The sequence below is a fragment of the Caretta caretta genome, chromosome 9, assembly GCF_965140235.1.
Source record: "Caretta caretta isolate rCarCar2 chromosome 9, rCarCar1.hap1, whole genome shotgun sequence".
Taxonomy (NCBI): domain Eukaryota; kingdom Metazoa; phylum Chordata; order Testudines; family Cheloniidae; genus Caretta; species Caretta caretta.
This window is the reverse complement of record NC_134214.1, coordinates 27,371,210-27,390,590: the sequence shown is the minus strand read 5'-3', so window position 1 is coordinate 27,390,590 and position 19,381 is coordinate 27,371,210. Positions and strand designations below refer to the sequence as shown.

The window sequence follows — 19,381 nt, the reverse complement described above, 5'->3', positions numbered from 1 at the left end:
TAAATCAGGAGACTTATTCTAGCTACATTGCAGTGAGGCATGGTTTTCCTTACAGTTGATAGCTGGCAGAATGTCCATGGTGGCCTAGGATCTGTGCAAGATATGGTGGTTTCTTAATTTAGCTTTTGTTACAATATGGTCCATTTTTGAGGGAATGATTTGGCACCTTGAACAAAGCTGGAGCTCTTCTCCCCATGCCACCACTGCAGGAGTGTCAGCTTGTGTCACCTGGAAGGGGGAGCAGAGCACGTGTCACTATGGGGTGGAGCCAGGAAGGGTTGTATCCCTAAATTCACCTTTCATGGTTGGCCAGCAGGTGGGGGAAGGTGATTGAAGCATGTTGGGGGAGACAACTGATAAAGGAGGTGTGATTTACCAGGGTACAATCCAGATTAGTGAGTAGCTGTGTCACCCCTGCCCTCTAACCTGTGGTGCCCTTTACAATGCTTTGCTGCTGTAGCCTCCACTGTGGACTGCTATTAACAGCCTCCAGCATACAAGTTTCTCCCAGCTGTATCTGCATGTGTGCTGCAGCCAGCCAGCCAGCCACACCTTGGCTCTGACCAGCCTTGATTATACAGCAGGATGACCCCAAAACACCCCCAGTTTTCTGTTTCCCCCCATATATGTATGTCCTGTACTGCCCAACCGTCTCCTGGATAGTACACATTTATGTGAAGTCTGTTATATTTTTAATAGAAATAACAAATGGAGTTTCCGAAACACATAACTTCAAACACGCTGGATTAGATAAAACAATAAAACAAGTTTAGAGAGAGAGATTTTAAGTGAATACAAGTAATGAGGCATAAAAGTCAGAAATGTTTACAAGAAAATAAAGTTAAAATGCTACTGGTGCCCAACTTAACAAACTATATCAGATTCAAGAAAATTTCTCACCATATGCTTTCAGCAGTCTTACTGACCAAATCCTCTAGGTCAGGACCCCTTCTCCCAGGGATTCTTCTCTCTACGAAGGCTTCTTCTGTTGCTTCAGGTGCAGCAAACTGATGGGCAGGGAGAGAGGAGGGGTGCCTTGGGGTGTTTGTCCCTCCTTTTTCTAGTGTCAGTCTCCCTCTTGAAAAGCATTTCCAGCTGAGATTCACGAGGCCGAGTCTATGTGGAAGGGTATTCCCTGATGTGTTTTTCGATCTGTTTTTCTCTGTTTAAACTTCCTTTGTCTCTCATACCTAGCTGATTACTCTGCTTAATGCTTAAACGCAAATTAAACAGAGCTCACGTTCCTTTCTTTGAGACGGATCTCAGTTTGGAATATGTGTTAATAACACCATATAGTAGAATATTATAACTTCACATACAATGTAGCTACACATATTTTATCAGGACAGTACTGACCAGCAAATGATAAGTTTTCAAATGATACCTTAAAAGTCCTAACTTGAACCAAGATTATTACAACAGGGTGTGGGGTGTAAACATGGGTACATTCTGTCATAGGAGGATCTCTACAAAATGCAGTGCCTTGTGCAACAGCACATTAGACTCATGCCAGTCACTGGGGACAATGCATGTACCAAACGTTGTAGTTAGCAAGAATAGGTCTCCACAACTGGAGAGACCTAGATGAAATCTGAAATATAGATCTGGACATAAACTTTTATTTATCTCCAAAATATTTATTGCTAATGAGCGTTTTTCTTCTGTTAACTTGTTTTTTCTTGTCTTCTAGAATTAATGATATAGCAAACCTTTGCGCAGAGTTGACAGCATGCTGCACAGTGCTAAGTTCGGAATGGTTAGGGGTTCTAAAGGCTCTTTGCTGTTCTTCAAACCATGTCTGGGGTTTTAATGATCTGCTTTGCAGTGTGGATGTAAGTTGAATCTTGAAATATAAGTACCAGTTAAACATATTTATCTTAAGTTGCCTCTAGAAGACCCATCACATAGTATCTAAACACTATATATTGTGGAACAGGGTTTTAGAACTGTATCTGTTTATCTTTTCAAAGCATCTTCTGAAACTCCTGAATTATGTTTTCTGCATTTTCATTGTTTCATTCAAAATGAAATATAGACTACATACAGAGTTGTGTTTTTACTCAAATACATTTTTTTCTCATTGCACTACTGTAGTGTAGTGCTATAGGTTATGGGAGGTACCTTGTGAAAGAGACAGGCAGATATCTATATGCATAGCTTCCTTCTCAATCACTGTTTCCATGAATTGAACAGTCCCACTCTTAAATAGCATGCCTCTGGGCTGGCACTTAGTCATAAGGGTGTAATACACTTCATTGATCCTAACTCAGCTGCTGTAAATTGTCAGAGCTCCATTGAAGCCAGTGGGGTTATGACAGTTTCCATCAGTGGAGGACCTGGCTTGATATATTTATCCTAGTACTTTAAAAGATTGGTTTATTCTTTGACCATGCATGTTAAAGGACGGCTGTGTAAATCTAGAATTTTTCTTGCTGTGTGCTAGCAGCTGAGGATTGAATATGTGTGCCACCAATTTCTATTTAAAGGTTTCATCTGTTCCATCTTTTATAAATCAATTTTTGTCTCCTCTTCATTTAATTAAAATTTAATGTATGAAGAAAAAAACAGTACATTTTGTAATTAACTTAAATCAATAGACGTTTGCTATTGAAAATATTTGGGAGGTGCATTAAAAAGTGGAGGAATCTGATTATTTGTGATAATTTTACTCTTCATTAGTAAGCCAAGTTCGCTTTTATATCTTGGTCATTAATCACAGCAATGAAGATTTGTGTATCATAACGTGAAAGCATTCCAGTGTTGTTTTTCTTTCAAGGTGAGTGACCTCTCATTCCATGATTCACTGGCCACTTTCATTGCTATTCTGATAGCCCGGCAATGTTTTTCTCTGGAGGATGTAGTTCAGCATGTTGCACTTCCCTCTCTCCTTGCAGCAGGTAAGAAAATATCAATATCAATCTAGACACATTGTGATGTTTTGTTTTTAAAAACTTTTTTCTCTCTGTTGATTGCACAAATTTACAACTCATTCTGAAACCACTTTCTGATGCAGAATGCTACTGCAGTATGTGACGGCCAGGATACTCTCTCTATACGTTGTAACAGACTGGTCCCATAAGTAGTATTAATGTCAGGGCGAATCAAAGAATCTGTGTTTGATAAATGATATAAAGGTCATATAAAATGCATTCTACTTCTTTGACAACACCATCCTTCTCCCTATTATCCAGGTCCCCTATTTCCATATGATATATGACTTCTTTGTGTCTTGCACACAACACATTCAGATAATTGCCAAAGCGTGTTAGTTCTTTCACAACATTTCAAAAATCTAACCCTTCCTTCCAGCCCTCACAACTTAAAATTCTCATCTATATCTTGGTTACCTCGAGCCTCAGCTACTGATATCACTTTCTCTGTGGCCTCCTCTTGCTCCCTTCTAGTCCATTCAGAGTTGAGTAGGTACATTCTTCTGCCTTGCCCACTGATCAGACCATAACACAAAATGCTTGGAATCCCTCCACTAGCTCTTTCTCACCTTCTGTTTCACTTCTGTGATGATCCTTGCTTTAAATGCTCTGCACAATTTCACCCAGATCTTCATTTCTGCCCTCATTTGACCACTTCTCCCCTTGCTTTTTTCTCCAACAATTAGTTCTGCTTAATTAACCTCTCTTCTTCCAAAAACCTACAAATGCTGACTCCCATCAAATAAAATGCTCTAGTTGCATTTGAAATAGGTTCTGTCTTACAGAATTATTTCTGTGGATCTTCCAGTGAATTCTGTATATGATTTCTAAGCTCCTTGAGAGAGGTGCCTTGTGTCAATGTCCCATTTTCCATAGCCTGTGGGGACCCAGATGCTGAACCTGGAGCGAGAATGACATGCCGTCTTCTGCTTCATCTCTTTAGAACACCCCAGCTCTACCTGTTACCCCAAGCAACGGGTAAGTTGACAGGCTTTATGTTCTTTTCATTTTAGAAAATGAAGTGAATTCTGAAACTTCTGCATAGGCCTCCTGCATCATACTTTCATTACTTTTTTCCACACTTGGGTTTGAAAATTGTAGGCAATATTAGATAAAAGGGGCAGAGGCCAAACAGTCATTGGTATGGAAGTAATCAGACCATTTCAGTGAATAAAATTCTGCCATGGAATATAATGTTCTCTGAGAAGCTGAACAATGATTGTCTTTGCATTTTTTATTTTCATTTTTTAAACTGTGGATGTGCAGTCAAAAGATTCTTGCATACTGAAGTATAGTTAAGCAGCTCAGCAGCACATACTTCTGATTTATCTGGAAAAATAGGGCCTTTAAACCAAATGGTTATGCAGATGAAGCAATTTCACTGCTGAACTCAATGGATTATGGATACCTGAGCATTAAAATGTTATCCTGTCAATGTAGAACTCCAGCCTTTGTCATAGTAAGTTTAACAAAAGTTCAATTTAAATATAACAGCTGTGTATAGTTCTGGTGAAGACAACTAAACTGGGAGAAATCTTTTACTGCTACACTGCTCTTGCCTCTTTCAAATTCTGAAGATATGTATCTTCAAAAACAATTATTTTGTTTTTGACTGTATCATGTACAATCTTATGAGATCCTAACACAGACTTTCTTAAAACATATGCATAAGTGGATATATCAAATCTTATATGTTCAACCGCCATTTTCTCATTTCTTGACTTTGGGCCTGGTCCTCCTCCTGCTGAAGTGTGGAAAAATATCCAATGACTTCAGTGGTGCAGAATCAGCCTGAACTATATATGCATCAAGAAATTTGTATTAAATATACTTTGTTAGATTTATATAATAACTTTGTTGTGGAAGAGGATGAGGGGGAAAAATTCATAAACCTCTATAGCTGAAACCAAAATAGACTTTCCTTTCCTTGATAACTTACCAGTTTAAATTATTGAATTTTATGTTTGAGACACTTCTTTAAGGCTCTTGATTAAAGGCAGGATCAGAACCATATTTTCCTAGATTTAAATGACTGTAGCTAGTTTTGTTGTTAGCATGCTACTACTTACCCCCATTCATTTTAATTAACTACAGCTGGGTCTACAGCTTCAAGCAAAACAGCATTTTACCTCATCAATTAGTCGTTGATGCATTGTAGAAAAGTTCTTGTATAAAGAAGTCTGTGCTGGTAAAGAATAACAGTGAGCTGTAGCTCACGAAAGCTCATGCTCAAATAAATTGGTTAGTCTCTAAGGTGCCACAAGTACTCCTTTTCTTTTTGCGAATGCTGAAACACTAACACGGCTGTTACTCTGAAACCTGAGTATTACATATATCTCTTTCTCTGCTCTTAGGGAAGTCATTCCCAGGCATTCGCTCTTCTTGTGACCGCCACCTTCTGACTGCTGCTCACAACAGCATTGAAGTGGGAGCTGTGTTTGCAGTCTTAAAAGCAATTTTGATGCTTGGTAAGATTATTCAGAGGGGTGTGTGTGTGTGTGTGTGTATGAAGATCTTCAGTTTAACACTTGGCTAAAAAAGGAATCGGTTTTATTCATTTTCTTGAGAATGCTTCTGTGATTGGGGATCCTTAGTTATTAAAGTACCTGACTGAAGACAAATTTGGATTCTTCCTGTGCTTCCTTGACACCAATGAGTAGCTTTCCCCCCACAGGTCAAGAGACAGAAGTTTTCTCTGGTGAGTCAGCCCCAGACTTACGTGACTTTAAGCAGATGTGACTCTTGCGCACACTTCCTGTCAGAAAGTCACAGTAAATTTTAACTTGACCTAGTCTAAACATGTTTTAAGACATTTCTAAGGGGAGTGTCCTGAATCCAACTCTTAAGCTTCACTTATTCCCATGTTTGGACTTAGAAGTAAATCCTAATGCCTGAAATTGAATTTCTGAAGTCTTGAAAGAACCATTGTTAAACAATCCTTCCACAGCAGAGCACTCACTAACGCTCCACTTGTGTCAGTTCTTAAGCCTAAGGCCAGCTGTACACTAGAATCACTTTGCTGGTAGAGCTATAATGGTAGCGTGTAACATCAAAGTACTTCCAGTGGGGATGCAGCATATTCCAACAGACTGTGCTTTTGCCATCATACCTTATTCCAGCCCTCCTGAGCAAACAAGCTATACTGGCAAAAATTCAGGTGACATTATACTTCGAGCTATTGCTGACACAACATAGTTAAACTGACAAAAGTGTATCCTAAGTGGAGATTTATAAAGTGCGGGCTGGTCTACGCTCCAAAGTTTTGCTATACTGTATACTATGCTAAAAGTATAGCTATGCTGGTTTTAAAAAAAATCACACCCTAAACAACATAGCTATACCATTATAACTTCTCTAGTATACACCTACATTTGGGGTGGATTGAAGTGGAGTTAAAATCATACTTGTGGCTAACATCCGTACTTTATTGCTGTTTGCAGTGATTGGATTAGAATTCTTATTTTCCTGCATTGCTGAGGTTTGAATAAATGACTAGTGCACGGGTTACATTATGCATTGCAATGCAAACTCTGTATTTGCAATGCAATTCAGTGCAAACTCTCTTACAGGAGCTTGTGTCAGTTAAAGGCTATATGGTACAGAGATCTAGAATACCCATTTCTCTAGCACCGTCCCACCTCACCTCACCTTAATAATAATCAAAATATAATATTTTGGAAGATGAAATATTGATGTTTTTAAAAATCCCTTCTCACATTTCAAATGAATTTCTTAAAAATTGCACTTAATTTATTGAGAAAAGCCTCAGGTATGCTATACCTAATGGGGTTAATGCTTAATAAGTAATTAATTTGGGGAGCAGAAATCAGTTTTAGAAAATTTAATGTCTCCCCAAAGTGAAAGACATAGTTGTATAGTGAACTGCAGTAGGAGTATATTCAAGGTAGTCTTTTCACAAACCTTACTGCAATGTTGTGGTTTCAGTTCAGAAAAGTAGAATTTTTTTAGCTTCCTTCTGTACAATAAATAACTCATAATATCTGCGTAACTAGGTCTCCCTTGTTTAGGCTGACCAGACAGCAAGTATGAAAAATCGAGACAGAGGGGTAGGAGGTAAATAGGCGCCTGTATAAGACAAATCCCCAAATATCGGGGCTGTCCCTATAAAATCGGGACATCTGGTCATCCTACCCTTGTTGGTATGTGATTTGCAGTTGCAAATACCAAGCTTGATAACCATAACACCATGTAGATGGTTATGGTGTGCAAGAAAGACAGATTCGGGCTCACATGTCATTATTATCCATTCACATACATTTTGTCCTATTTTGTGTCATTCGGTCTGTTTTTTAGACCCGTTTTGTTTGTTTTTTTGCTGTTTTATGGTTATTGTTGAAGCACTGTAGATTGGACTATAGTGGCATTACCAGAGTTGGGCCCAAGCCCTGCAGGTCAGATGCGATATTCCATTTCTGACTAATATCTATTAATTATAATGTGCCAGATCCTCAGATCATTAGTCAGGCAAACTCCTATTGACTTCCATGGCCGGGGGTTGGCTTAGAAGAACTGATCTCATGCTTAGGGCCCTGTATGTTTTAACTTATTAATTCCCTTAATTGTTGGTTTAGTTCTGGGTTATGTTAGTTTTGGGGGATTTTTTTTTTTTTTACAAGATTTCAGTTTTCCGAGATATTCTTTTCTTATTTTCTTGCTTTCAGTCCATTTGGAAATATGTTTGCCATGGCATTGATCTTTTCTAATCAAAATTAATAAAGAGTTATTTTTTTAAAATGTTGCTATGGTTTGTTAAATTAAATATTGAGGTTAAGTTTGTGCAGTTGTGCTGATGATTTGCAGAAAGGATGGGTTATTCAGTGTTTGCCCTTTCTGACAGGGCTCCCTCAGCATGCATTGCCCTTTTCCATTCCCAGGAAAATAAATCTCTCTTGTCAAGAAGTTCATAATAAGGTGGGCTAAGGTGACCACCAGTCAAAACTTGTCTCTTGATCTATCGAGAGTTAATAAATCAGAGTAAGAGAGAAGACTTGGAAAAAAGGGACACCTAAAAGGATGAGTAACCCAACTTTTCCTTATTTTACAGCCAGATCAAGTCTGTGTGCCCATGAGTACTCGTTACTGGGGGTAGGAAGGATGTAGTCTCTTTCTTGGTTTGGTTTGTGTAACTTTTTCAAGTTCAGAAAAAGTAAATTTCATTTTAATGAAAAATATATGAAGCAAAATAAGGAAGTAACATTTTCAAAAATTGTACTTTTCTAATATCCAGTTTTTATTTGTGTTGCCTGCTGTCTAATTTGGCTGTGCACAAACTTCATTTCTGCGTTGTTTCTCAGCTAGGACATACCTTCGAATGCTTCCTTAACTGACTATGCAAATTCAAAATCTCAAGACTTCAATAAGATTTTCACTTTTGTACTCCTGTGCTTCTGCTGTGTAGGTGATGCTGAAATTGGCAGCAGCGGTGTTAACTCTTTGAAGAATGAGGACTTCACTATGAGAGGTTTATTAGATGACCTTAATGATGATGAAATTTGGGGTGCCTCTCACACACTGAAATGTGGAAAAGCTATTTCCATAGAAACTGCTAGTCTAAGTGAATATGCTAGATATGTGCTAAGAACTATTTGCCAGCAGGTAATTTGTAAAACTGTGTTTCCTAGCTTTTCTTTATAGACAACATTATTTTTGTCAAAAATCTGTCATGTAAGAGGCTTTAATATGTTTGAATGCAAAACAGACTTTGAGGATGTACTATACGTCTTTTTCTTATGGTATTTGAATCTGAGTTCTCCCTTGTAATTGCTTGGCTTTGACCAGAGGTCATTTAAAAGTCAGTGGAGCTAAAATGGGGGTGAATTTGGCCTATAGTCTTCAGTATGTTCCAGTCTTTTAAATTAACACTATTTTTCCCAGTTGAACCTCAAACACCCTGCCCTTTTGGTGGCTGGTATAGCAGGCCTTACCTGAGAAATGCCAGTGATGTTCCATGAATTAGCTGGTAAAAAGTGCTCATGCAACTTGTGGATATCATTTGGTAGAATCAGTTAATTATCAATCTGCTTTTAGTGTTTTTAAGGAAACAAATTCTGGAAAACAGTTGAAAGTGTACTGTACTTTTAAGGGTTATAAATTACTGAATGAAGGTGAAATTTCAAGTATCATATAGACTTATGTGGAACTGGTTTTCAGTTTGTGAATATCTGCATGTGGAAAATGTGTTTTGTGTGCATTGCATATGTGAAAAATGAGTGTTATATTGACATCGATCCAGCTGTTTGATTACTTTCAGGAATGGGTGGGAGAGCACTGCTTGAAAGAGCCTGAGAGGTTATGCACGGACAAAGATCTTATATTGGATCCTGTTCTTTCAAACAAGCAAGCACAGAAACTACTGCAGCTTATCTGTTACCCTCATGGTATTAAAGAATGCACAGAGGGTGACAACGCTCAAAGGCAACACATCAAGCGCATACTTCAGGTAATAAAATGTAAAATTATTCCAAATTACTTCTGTAAGATATTAACTCGTGAAGTCTCATTCAGCAGCACCATCAATTCAATGCAGATGTCTTTCAATTCCCAATATTACCAACCCCCAAAGTTCAAAAGTAATTACTCAGACCCCCTCCCCTCCAATCATGAGATTTTTTTTTTGTCAATGCATTTTGGGCCTGTCTTTTGCCCACCCCAGCCCCCATGAGAAACAATTAGTGTTGCCAATGCCAGTTCTCCCAGATCTGAGTATGATGATTTTGTCCCCTTGCTGTGGGGAGCTCTTGATAACTGGTTGTTCAGTGCTTCCAACTTCTCTTCAGAATTTTAATTAATTAGTGTTTTGCCCACCTCCAGCCCCAACATCTGCCTGTACAGCAACTTCCATCTCTGCTCCTCATGTAACTCCTTGGGTTCTTGATCCCTCCTCCCAGGCCTGGGCAGGTGCTGCAATTGGGTTCTCTTATGCCTCTTCCCAGGCCTGGGAGTGGGGCAGCTCCAGGGGTTCTTCACCCCTTCTCTCTTTTCCCCAGCCTTGGGGCCAGGCAACTTCAGGGCCTCTTCACACACACCCCTTTCCCTTTCTAGGTGTTGCAGGAAGGAGGAGGAGAAAGGAGACTTGACCCATTATTCTCAGGAGAAGAGAGGGGAGGAGGGAACAGAACCACTCTGAGATACTGGGCTCTATCTGCTCCTTTCTCCCAGCTCCTATGGAGAGGAGCTGGGGCTCTTCCTGCTTCCTGCAGCAGCCCTGATTAGCTGTACTTCTCCAAGAGTGAGGGAAGTGGAAATAGCGGCCAATCAGAGGGGATTTCCTTTCCAGGTAGGGCTGAAATTCATGCAAGGGCTGGAGCTTCTTCTGTCATCGTGACTCAGGCTCCAGCCGCAACCAAAAGCAGAAGAGCTGACAACCCTGAGTTCCCTTTCTCCCTGTTTTTTGTAGTTGATAGATATTTCCTGTCAAGTACTTTTATTGACCAGCAAAAGTTTCTATTCAAGCGTACTTTCCAAAATCAAATCCACGTTTGTCCATTTATGTATTTCATCCTCTGTTAGAAGCACAAAGTATATTGGCTGGAGTTTCGAGATCTAGTCCATGTCTAGTCTAGGAGTGTTTGACCATTATAATAATACGAGTATGCTATACAGGCAGAGAGCTCCTGGTGTGGGTGTACCTATTACCAGCAAAACTGCATTTGACAGCAGTATAGTAAAACTATGCCTAACAAGTGAAACCTAACTATATCAGTAAAAACACAGTTTTGCTGCATCCTACACTACAGACTTCTGCTTTCACAGCTGTCTGTCAGGTATCACGCTACTTCACTGACCAGCACACCATGCCAGCAGACGTCTGTAGTTTAGACATAGCCATCCTCTGATTACCATAGTTTTTATCCTTTATCCCTAGTTTTTATTTTAACATATTGTATCCTACTTCAAAGCAGCAAGATAGAAAGTTTAACATAAAGCTTCTTACTGGCCCTAGAAAAACATGAGGCATTTTAGAGTAAAAATTCTTAATCTGTCTTTAACCCATCCAACTGGATCAAAATTTGTAGCTCAAAACCATGTAGTATGTAACATCACTATCCAATGAGATACTTATAATGCAAAGCTGTGGCTTTGAATTTCTTTGCTTTTGTAAGTTTGTTACACTCAGCGACTTTTGAAGTGTAGATTTTAAGAATGGGAACTAATAATTTTAACAGGTATTAAAAATTTATTAAAGTGCAGTGGATCTGTGAAATCTACAGCAGCACGCAACTTTGACAAATATTTTCAAATGAGTAAGAGACTTGAGATGAAAAGAGTTTACAGAAATAGTAAGCAGCCTTTTAAGATATTTAGATATCTTGGAGAGGTCAGAAAAGAGAGAGAAAATCTGTTCTGAAGACTCACTATCACAAAACTAACTCTGAATCTCTTTCAGTCAGTTCAGTCTCCTTCCTCTTTTCTGCTCCTGCTGTCACTAATGGCATTCAGAAATTTGGATGATTTAGATCAGTGGTTTTCAAACTTTTTTTCTGGGGACCCAGTTGAAGAAAACTGTTGATGCCCACGATCCAACGGAGCTGGGGATAAGGGGCTTGGGGTGTGGGAGGGGCTCTGGGTGGGGCGGGGGGCTCTGGGCTGGGGCAGGGGGTTGGGGTGCAGGAGGGGGTCAGGGCTCTGGGCTGGGTGTGGGGCCAGGGATGAGGGGTTTGGGGTGCAGGAAGGGGTTCTGGGTTGTGGGGGCTCAGGGCTGGGGCAGGGGTTTAGGGTGCAGGGTTGGGGTGCGGATGTACCTCTGGCAGCTCCCAGTCAGCAGCGCAGCTAGGGTGCAGAGGCAGGCTTCCTGCCTGTTCTGGCACTGTGGACCGTGCTGCGCCTGAAGCAGCCAGCAGCAGGTCTGGCTCCTAGGTGGAGGCACGCAAGCAGTTAGGGTTCCTGGCCAATGGGAGTGTGGAGCCAGTGCTCAGGGTGGGGGCAGTGCATGGAGCCCAGTGGCCCCCCCTGCCTTGAAGCCAGACCTGCTGCTGGCCACCTCCGGGGTGCAGCGTGATGTCGGAACAGGTAGGCACTAGCCTGCCTTAGCTGGGCAGCACTGCTGACAGGACTTTCAATGGCCCGGTCGGTGGTGCTGACCGGAGTGACCCAATGCCTTACGTGCCACAACCCATTACTGGGTCAGGACCTGAACTTTTACAAATGCTGATTTAGATGATAAAGTATTACATAAAAAATAAGAATGACCCTACTGGGTCAGATCAAAGATCCATCTAGCCCAGTATCCTGTCTTCCAACAGTGGCCAATGCTAGGTTCCTCAGAGGGAATGAACATAACAGTTAATCATCAAGTGATCCATCTCCCGTCGCTCATTCCCAGCTTCTGGCAAACAGAGGCTAGGGACACCATCCCTGCCCATCCTGGCTAATATCCATTGATGGACCTATCCTCCATGAATTTATCTAGTTCTTTTTTTTGAAAGCTGTTATGGTCTTGGTCTTCACAACATCCTCTAGCAAGGAGTTCCACAGGTTGACTGTGCATTGTGTGAAAAAATACTTCCTTTTATTTGTTTTAAACCTGCTGCCTATTAATTTCATTTGGTGACCCCTAGTTCTCATATTATGAGAAGTAGTAAACAACACTTCCTTATCTACTTTCTCTATCCCAGTCATGATTTTATAGACCTCAATCATAGCTCCCCTTAGTCATCTCTTTTCCAAGCTGAAAAGTCCCAGTTTTATTAATCTCTCTTCATACGGAAGCCATTCCTACCCCTAATCTTTTTTGTTGCCCTTTTCTGAACCTTTTCCAATTCCAATATATCTTTTTTGATATGGGGCGACCACATCTGCAGACAGTATTCAAGATGTGGGAGTACTATGGATTTATATAGAGGCAACATGATATTTTCTGTCCTATTATCTATCTCTTTCCTAATGATTCCCAACATTCTGTTTGCTTTTTTGACTGCTGCTGCACATTGAGTAGATGTTTTCAGAGAACTATCCACAATGACCCCAAGATCTCTTTCTTGAGTGGTAACAGCTAATTTAGACCCACATCATTTTATTTGTATAGTTGGGATTATGCTTTCCAAAGTGCATTACTTCGCATTTATCAACATTAAATTTCATCTGCCATTTTGTTGCCCAGTCACCCACTTTTAAGAGATCCTTTTGTAGCTCTTCACAGTCTGCCGGGGTCTTAACTATCTTTAGTAATTTTGTATCATCTGCAAAATTTTCCACCTCACTCTTTACCCCTTTTTCCAGATTATTTATGAATATATTGAATAGGACTGGTCCCCAAAAAGACCCCTGGGGGACACCAGTATTTACCTCTCTCCATTCTGAAAACTGGCCATTTATACCTACCTTTTATTTCCTATCTTTTAATCAGTTACCAAACCATGAGAGCACCTTCCCTCTTATCCCGTGACAGCTTTCTTTGCGTAAGAGCCTTTGATGAGGGACCTTGTCAAAGGCTTTCTGAGTACACTATATTCACTTGGTCCCCTTGGTCCACATGCTTGTTGACCCCCTCAAAGAATTCTAGTAGATTGGTGAGGAATAATTTCCCTTGACTCTTCAACAAATTATGTTCATCTGTATGTCTGACAATATTGTTCTTTATTATAGTTTCAACCAGTTTGCCCAGTACTGAAGTCAGGCTTACAAGCCTATAATTTCCGGGATCACCTCTGGAGCTCTTTTTAAAAATTGGCATCACATTAGCTATCCTCCAGTCATTTGATATAGAAGCTGATTTAAATGATAGGTTACAGACTACAGTTAGTAGTTCTGCAATTTCACAATTGAGTTCCTTCAGAACTCTTGGGTGAATACCATCTGGTCCTGGTGACTTATTGCTGTTTAATTTATCAATTTGTTCCAAAACCTCCTCTAATGATACCTCAATCTGAGACAGTTCCTCAGATCTGTCACCTAAAAAGAATGGCTCAGGAATGGGAATCTCTCTCACATCCTCAGCCTTGAAGACCGATGCAAAGAATTCATTTAGTTTCTCCGCAATAGCCTTATCATCCTTGAGTGCTCCTTTAGCACCTCGATTGTCCAGTGGCCCCACTGGTGGTTTAGCAAGCTTCTTACTTCTGATGTACTTTAAAAAAATTGCTATTACTTTTTGAGTCTTTGGCTAACTGTTCCTCAAATGCTTTTTTGGCCTTCCTAATTGTATTTTTCCACTTCATTTGCCAGTGTCCTTTCTATTTTCCTCACTAGGATTTAACTTCCACTTTTTAAAGGATGCCTTTTTGACTCTCACTGCTTCTTTTACTTTGTTTAGACACGGTGGCTCTTTTTTGGTTCTCTTACTATGTTTTTTAATTTGGGGTATACATTTAAGTTGAGCCTCTATTATTGTGTCTTTAAAAAGTTTCCATGCAGCTTGCAGAGATTTCACTTTTGGCCCTGTACCCTTTAATTTCTGTTTAACTAACCTCCTCACTTTTGTCTAGTTCCCCTTTTGAAATTAAATGCTACAGTGTTGGTCCGCTGTGGTGTTTTTCCTGCCACAGGGATATTAAATTTAATTATATTATGGTCACTATTACAAGCGGTCCAGCTATATTCACCTCTTGGTCCAGATCCTGTGCTCCACTTAGGACTAAATCAAGAATTGCCTCTCCTCTGGTGGGTTCCAGGACCAGTTGCTCCAAGAAGCATATTACACTGTAGATATCTGGTGGCTGTCTGTTTCCTCCAATGGAATGATTCACCCTCTATGAAGCCTGGTCTGGAAACATGACAGTTCAGAGTATAGCCTATTAGGGTGTAGTCACATCATGCCTGCAAACCCTAATTATTCAGATCTGCATGTGGGAATTATTATTTACAGTAAACGCTCAGCAGGTGTAACTTCCCTTGCTTTCCATATATGCCCAAACACCAAAATGGGTGCCAGGTCACCCCAAGCTGATCTATGTGATAAGTGTCCCTACCCTTCATGGAAAAGAGAAAGTGGTCTGATGTCTCCCCAGCACCACCCACGCCCACTACCAAAGAGGGTTCTCCAGAGGAGTCAGGGATCTACTTGTGGAAAAGACAGGGGCACTACTCTAATCACTCCTATCCCATCCTAGCAATCACCAGGGAATCCAGTGAAAAGTGAATCAATTCTGGGGCTGTATTAACTGATAGGTAAAAAGAAAAATCTCTGTGCTGTCTTTGAGGTGGGTTCCAGAGCAGCCGTGGGTGGAGCCATTGTTGGCAGTACAGCTCTGTTGAAGAATATCTGAGCCAGTGCAGAGGCACAGGGTTTTGGGGACACAGCCCTGAACTCCAACCAATCCCCCAATGTCTTTGTTGTTTATTATTTGTGTTATCATAGTGCCTAGGAGCCTTAGTCATCCACCAGGATCCCATTGTGCTAGGAGCTGTACGAACTCAGAAGCGGGGAGCTGGAGCATATGATTTATGAGGAGAGGCTGCGGGAACTGGAACTATTTAGTCTGCAGAAGAGAAGAGTAAAGGGGGATTTGATAGCTGCTTTCAACTATCTGAAAGGGGGTTCCAAAGAGGATGGATCTAGGCTGTTCTCAGTGGTAGCAGATGACAGAACAAGGAGTAATGGTCTCAAGTTGCAGTGGGGGGGTTAGGTTGGATATTAGGAAAAACTTTTTCACTAAGAGGGTGGTGAAGCACTGGAATGGGTTACTAGGGAGGTGGTGGAATCTCCTTCCTTAGAGGTTTTTAAGGTCAGGCTTGACAAAGCCCTGTTTGGATGATTTAGTTGGGGATCGGTCCTGCTTTGAGCAGGGGGTTGGACTAGATGACCTCCTGAGGTCTCTTCCAATCCTGATATTCTATGATTTTATGAGAACAAAAAGACCACCCCTGCCCCAAGGATCTTATAATCTACATATAAGAAAAGACAATGGCTGGATACAAACAAATGAGGGAATACAAGGAAACAAGAAACAATATTAGTCAGCATGGTAGACAGTGGACAGGGACCAAACCCCCATCCATTCTTCAGGTGGTAAATCTCATCCTAATGATGGAATTATCTCGAGGTTGTGTTTCCCCTATTGATGTGGGGAAAATAAATGAAAAACACTTATAGAAATTACTGCACCTGTGTAAAGCCCCAGTGTGTCAATGGGAAAATAATCTCCTCTCAATTAACAGTCTACAGTAGCTGAGAGGTGCTTTATTTTTGGCATTGATTTGACTTGGAAGTTGTTTATCCACCCACTCAGGTTCTTGCTTTTTACTCTTATGTAAAATTTGACAGTAGAAAATAACCACTTACAGAGCCCCCTAGAAAACATAACTGACAGCATGATTTTAGCCATGTAATCACCACTTCCAGGATAGATAGAGTGGATTACTTTCACAACATCACATTTGTGGTGTTAATTTCCTGGGCAATACATAAGATGATTGGGAACTCCCTTTGCATCCAAATGACTGTATATAAATAGTAGGAGGTACTAAAGCCAAGAACATATTAGCTACAGGACAATGTTTAGAAGAGTACAGAATTGTTTTTACTTTGTTACAACAGTGATTTCAAGCCTAGTGGGTTGTTTTACCATCTACTTCCTCTCTGGGCATGTCTTCACTAGAAAATTGTATCATGTTTGAATACCATTGTGAAGAATTGAGTTAGCTAACATGATGCTGGCCAGTGTGGACAAGGACAAATCATATTCATCCTCACATCAGATAATTATGATCAAACCCTGTTGGAGTTATAGTTTAATCATATTTAGGTGACCTAATGCTGAGCGTGATTTCGTCTGCATTGATGACAAATCATGTCAGTGAATTCAGTTTTTGATCGTTTTGTCTGAACACAGTACAATTTGTAATGAACAGCCATTACCGCATCAGAAATTTTGAATTGGTTAAAAATATTGATGAGCTGATTTTGGGGGTAGGGAGAATGCAAAGGGATAACGATTGGGCTGATAGGTCCTTGAATTGCTTTGAAAAACTTAAAGCTTCAAAAGTTTTAAAGAACAGTGTGGTGATCTACTGTGGTGACATGATTTAAATTGTTCCAGTTAAGAGAGTTAAAAAAATTTCTACAATAAACTTGACACAAATGTTTTTCATTTTAATAATTTTACTCAGAACTTAGATCAATGGACTCTCAGGCAATCTTGGTTGGAGCTCCAGCTAATGATCAAACAGTGCATGAAGGAACCTGTAAGTATTTGGTTCTTTTAATGTACTTACAAAATATTTAATTTATTAAAGTATGTAAAATTTGAACCTAGCCCATGAGCAAACATACCATGAATATGCTAGTTTACTTATGTTTCACTGTAGGGTTCTGGGTCTGTGGCTGAAATGAACAGCTTGTTGGATAATATTGCAAAGGCGACAATAGAGGTGTTTCAGCAATCCGCTGATCTAAACAATAACTCTTCTAACTCTGGTATAGGCCTCTTCAATCCAAACTCTGTTGGAAATGCTGACACAAGTAATACAAGACAGAATGGTAAAAAGACATTCCTAAGGTATTTTTGTGTAGCACCTTTTAAATTATTTTAACTGACATAATGGTTAATAATGCATAGAATGAAGTGAAAACTTCGAAACTTATAAAGGCTTTTTGCACTTGAAATGGGAATGTTTAGGAAATGTTACCTGAAAGTCACTGGTTTTTTTACTCTTGTTCAACAGTAAACATTGGTGTTATCCCTGAATTTTTGGAATGTATCATTTGTGGCTGCTCAGCAAATGCCTAGCTATCCCAGAAAAAACTTTATCATCTGTCTCATTGCAATTGGTTACAATGACTGAGAATGATGTGAAGAGTAGATTGAGATTTTGGATGAAATAAGTTTGTGATTCTGCTTTTAGTTCTTCTGAACGTCGAGGCGTATGGTTGGTGGCTCCCTTGATTGCAAAACTGCCTACCTCAGTTCAAGGTAGGGTCCTGAAAGCAGCTGGAGAAGAGCTGGAGAAAGGTCAGCATTTGGGATCGTCCTCAAAGAAGGAGAGAGATAGACAAAAGCAAAAAAGGTACAACCTTTGAAAATATTTGTATACAATTTCAGAAGGCGTGTTGAAAGCAGAGGTGTGCCGAGGAGGCTGTCTTTTTGCTGTTGCAAATCTCATCGGTCACCTTTTGGTGTTGCAAATCCCCAAACCAGGTGTGGTTCAGATCCTGGTTCCATTTTATCTAAAACAGTCAGTTTCAGGGGGGGAGTGGAGGGAGAGATGGAAAGATTTCTGTATGGGTGTACTGGACTCTGTTGATTAAATATTATGCAAATTTCAGTAATAAAGGGATGTGAAATGGATAAATATTTAATACCCCCAAATCACAATTGCCCTCTCTTGCCTCCCTCCAGCACAGGGTGTTCTCATTACCATTAAGATGTCAGTCTCAATTACTGTGAAAATGTTGCATCTTGGCAGTGTCATACCTAAGTTTACACGCACAGGTGGCTATCAGAAACTTGCCAGTTTTGCAACCTTAGAGTTACTATAGTAATTACCCTGAATACTGCTAGTAATTACATCCTTTAACTTTAAATACTTACCAACCTCTCCTTTTGTGTAATTGGTCCAAGAAGCAGTTGTTTAAGGTGCCAAATTCTCTAAAACTTGTGATATTTAATTGTTCTATATGCAGGCAGTTGAAGTCACCCATTATTGCAACATCATTATATTTTGTTACCTTTTTGATTTCCCTCAGCATTGTGCACTTAGCATACTTTTCCTGATCAAGAGGTCAGTAGTATGAACGTACCAAAACATTTGTATTCTTATCGCTTAGCATTTTTATCCATATGGACCCTAGTGTATGGTTCTTGTTAGATTCTATGGAATAATTTTGATACAGTGCTATCCCCCCCCCCCTGCAACCTAACCTATCCTTCCTGTATAATTTATAGTATATTTTATTTTGTCATTGCAACATATTTCAGAGATGCCTATTATTTCAAGATCATCTTCACTGCCAGGCATAATGGTTGGTATTGAGACATGTAGGTTTGGTTTCATTTTATTTGCCATGCCCGTATATTATTTAATTCCTTTGTCTTGACACACTTACTTTTTTTTGGAACTTACCTCTCTGATCTCAAGCTGGTTCCTTCTCCAATTCAGCTGTAATTTCTGTCCTACCCTTTATTGGATACAAAGATACCTTTGGGTTATTGACTTCCTTAGCATATTTCTTTGACTAACTTGAGTACTCCTCAGTACCACTTGGTTTTTCCTGAACTCCTAGTTTAAATCTCCCAACATTTGCTCATTTGCTGTTTCAGTAGCAAGATTCCACTTGGGCTAAGATGGAACCAGTCCCTTCTGTCTAAGTACTGTGACAGGGTCAGGCTAGATGGCTATAGGAGAGTAATAGAAGGCAGATATATTAGCCCCAGGCTAAGTAGGTCCCTTTTCCCTGGGTAAGGTCCAGAACAATCAGAGACAATTAAGACAGGCTGATTAGAACACCTGCAGCCAATCAAGAAGCTGCTAGAATCAATTAAGGCAGCTAATCA

The 19,381-nt window shown here is 40.0% G+C and overlaps 1 protein-coding gene across 8 annotated transcripts in view; it reads left to right on the top strand.

Moving 5' to 3' along the window:
• The window catches only part of MED12L (mediator complex subunit 12L), a 334,051-nt gene that overhangs the window by 251,188 nt on the left and 63,482 nt on the right, over nucleotides 1-19,381 (top strand). For all 8 annotated transcript variants that reach the window (XM_048863447.2, XM_075132179.1, XM_048863442.2 and 5 more), the window contains 9 exons: nucleotides 1,691-1,832; nucleotides 2,777-2,897; nucleotides 3,807-3,908; nucleotides 5,285-5,398; nucleotides 8,350-8,546; nucleotides 9,202-9,390; nucleotides 16,998-17,072; nucleotides 17,196-17,386; nucleotides 17,733-17,894. In XM_048863447.2, coding sequence (XP_048719404.1) covers nucleotides 1,691-1,832; nucleotides 2,777-2,897; nucleotides 3,807-3,908; nucleotides 5,285-5,398; nucleotides 8,350-8,546; nucleotides 9,202-9,390; nucleotides 16,998-17,072; nucleotides 17,196-17,386; nucleotides 17,733-17,894 — 1,293 coding nt within the window. The remainder of the gene's footprint in view (nucleotides 1-1,690; nucleotides 1,833-2,776; nucleotides 2,898-3,806; nucleotides 3,909-5,284; nucleotides 5,399-8,349; nucleotides 8,547-9,201; nucleotides 9,391-16,997; nucleotides 17,073-17,195; nucleotides 17,387-17,732; nucleotides 17,895-19,381) is intronic.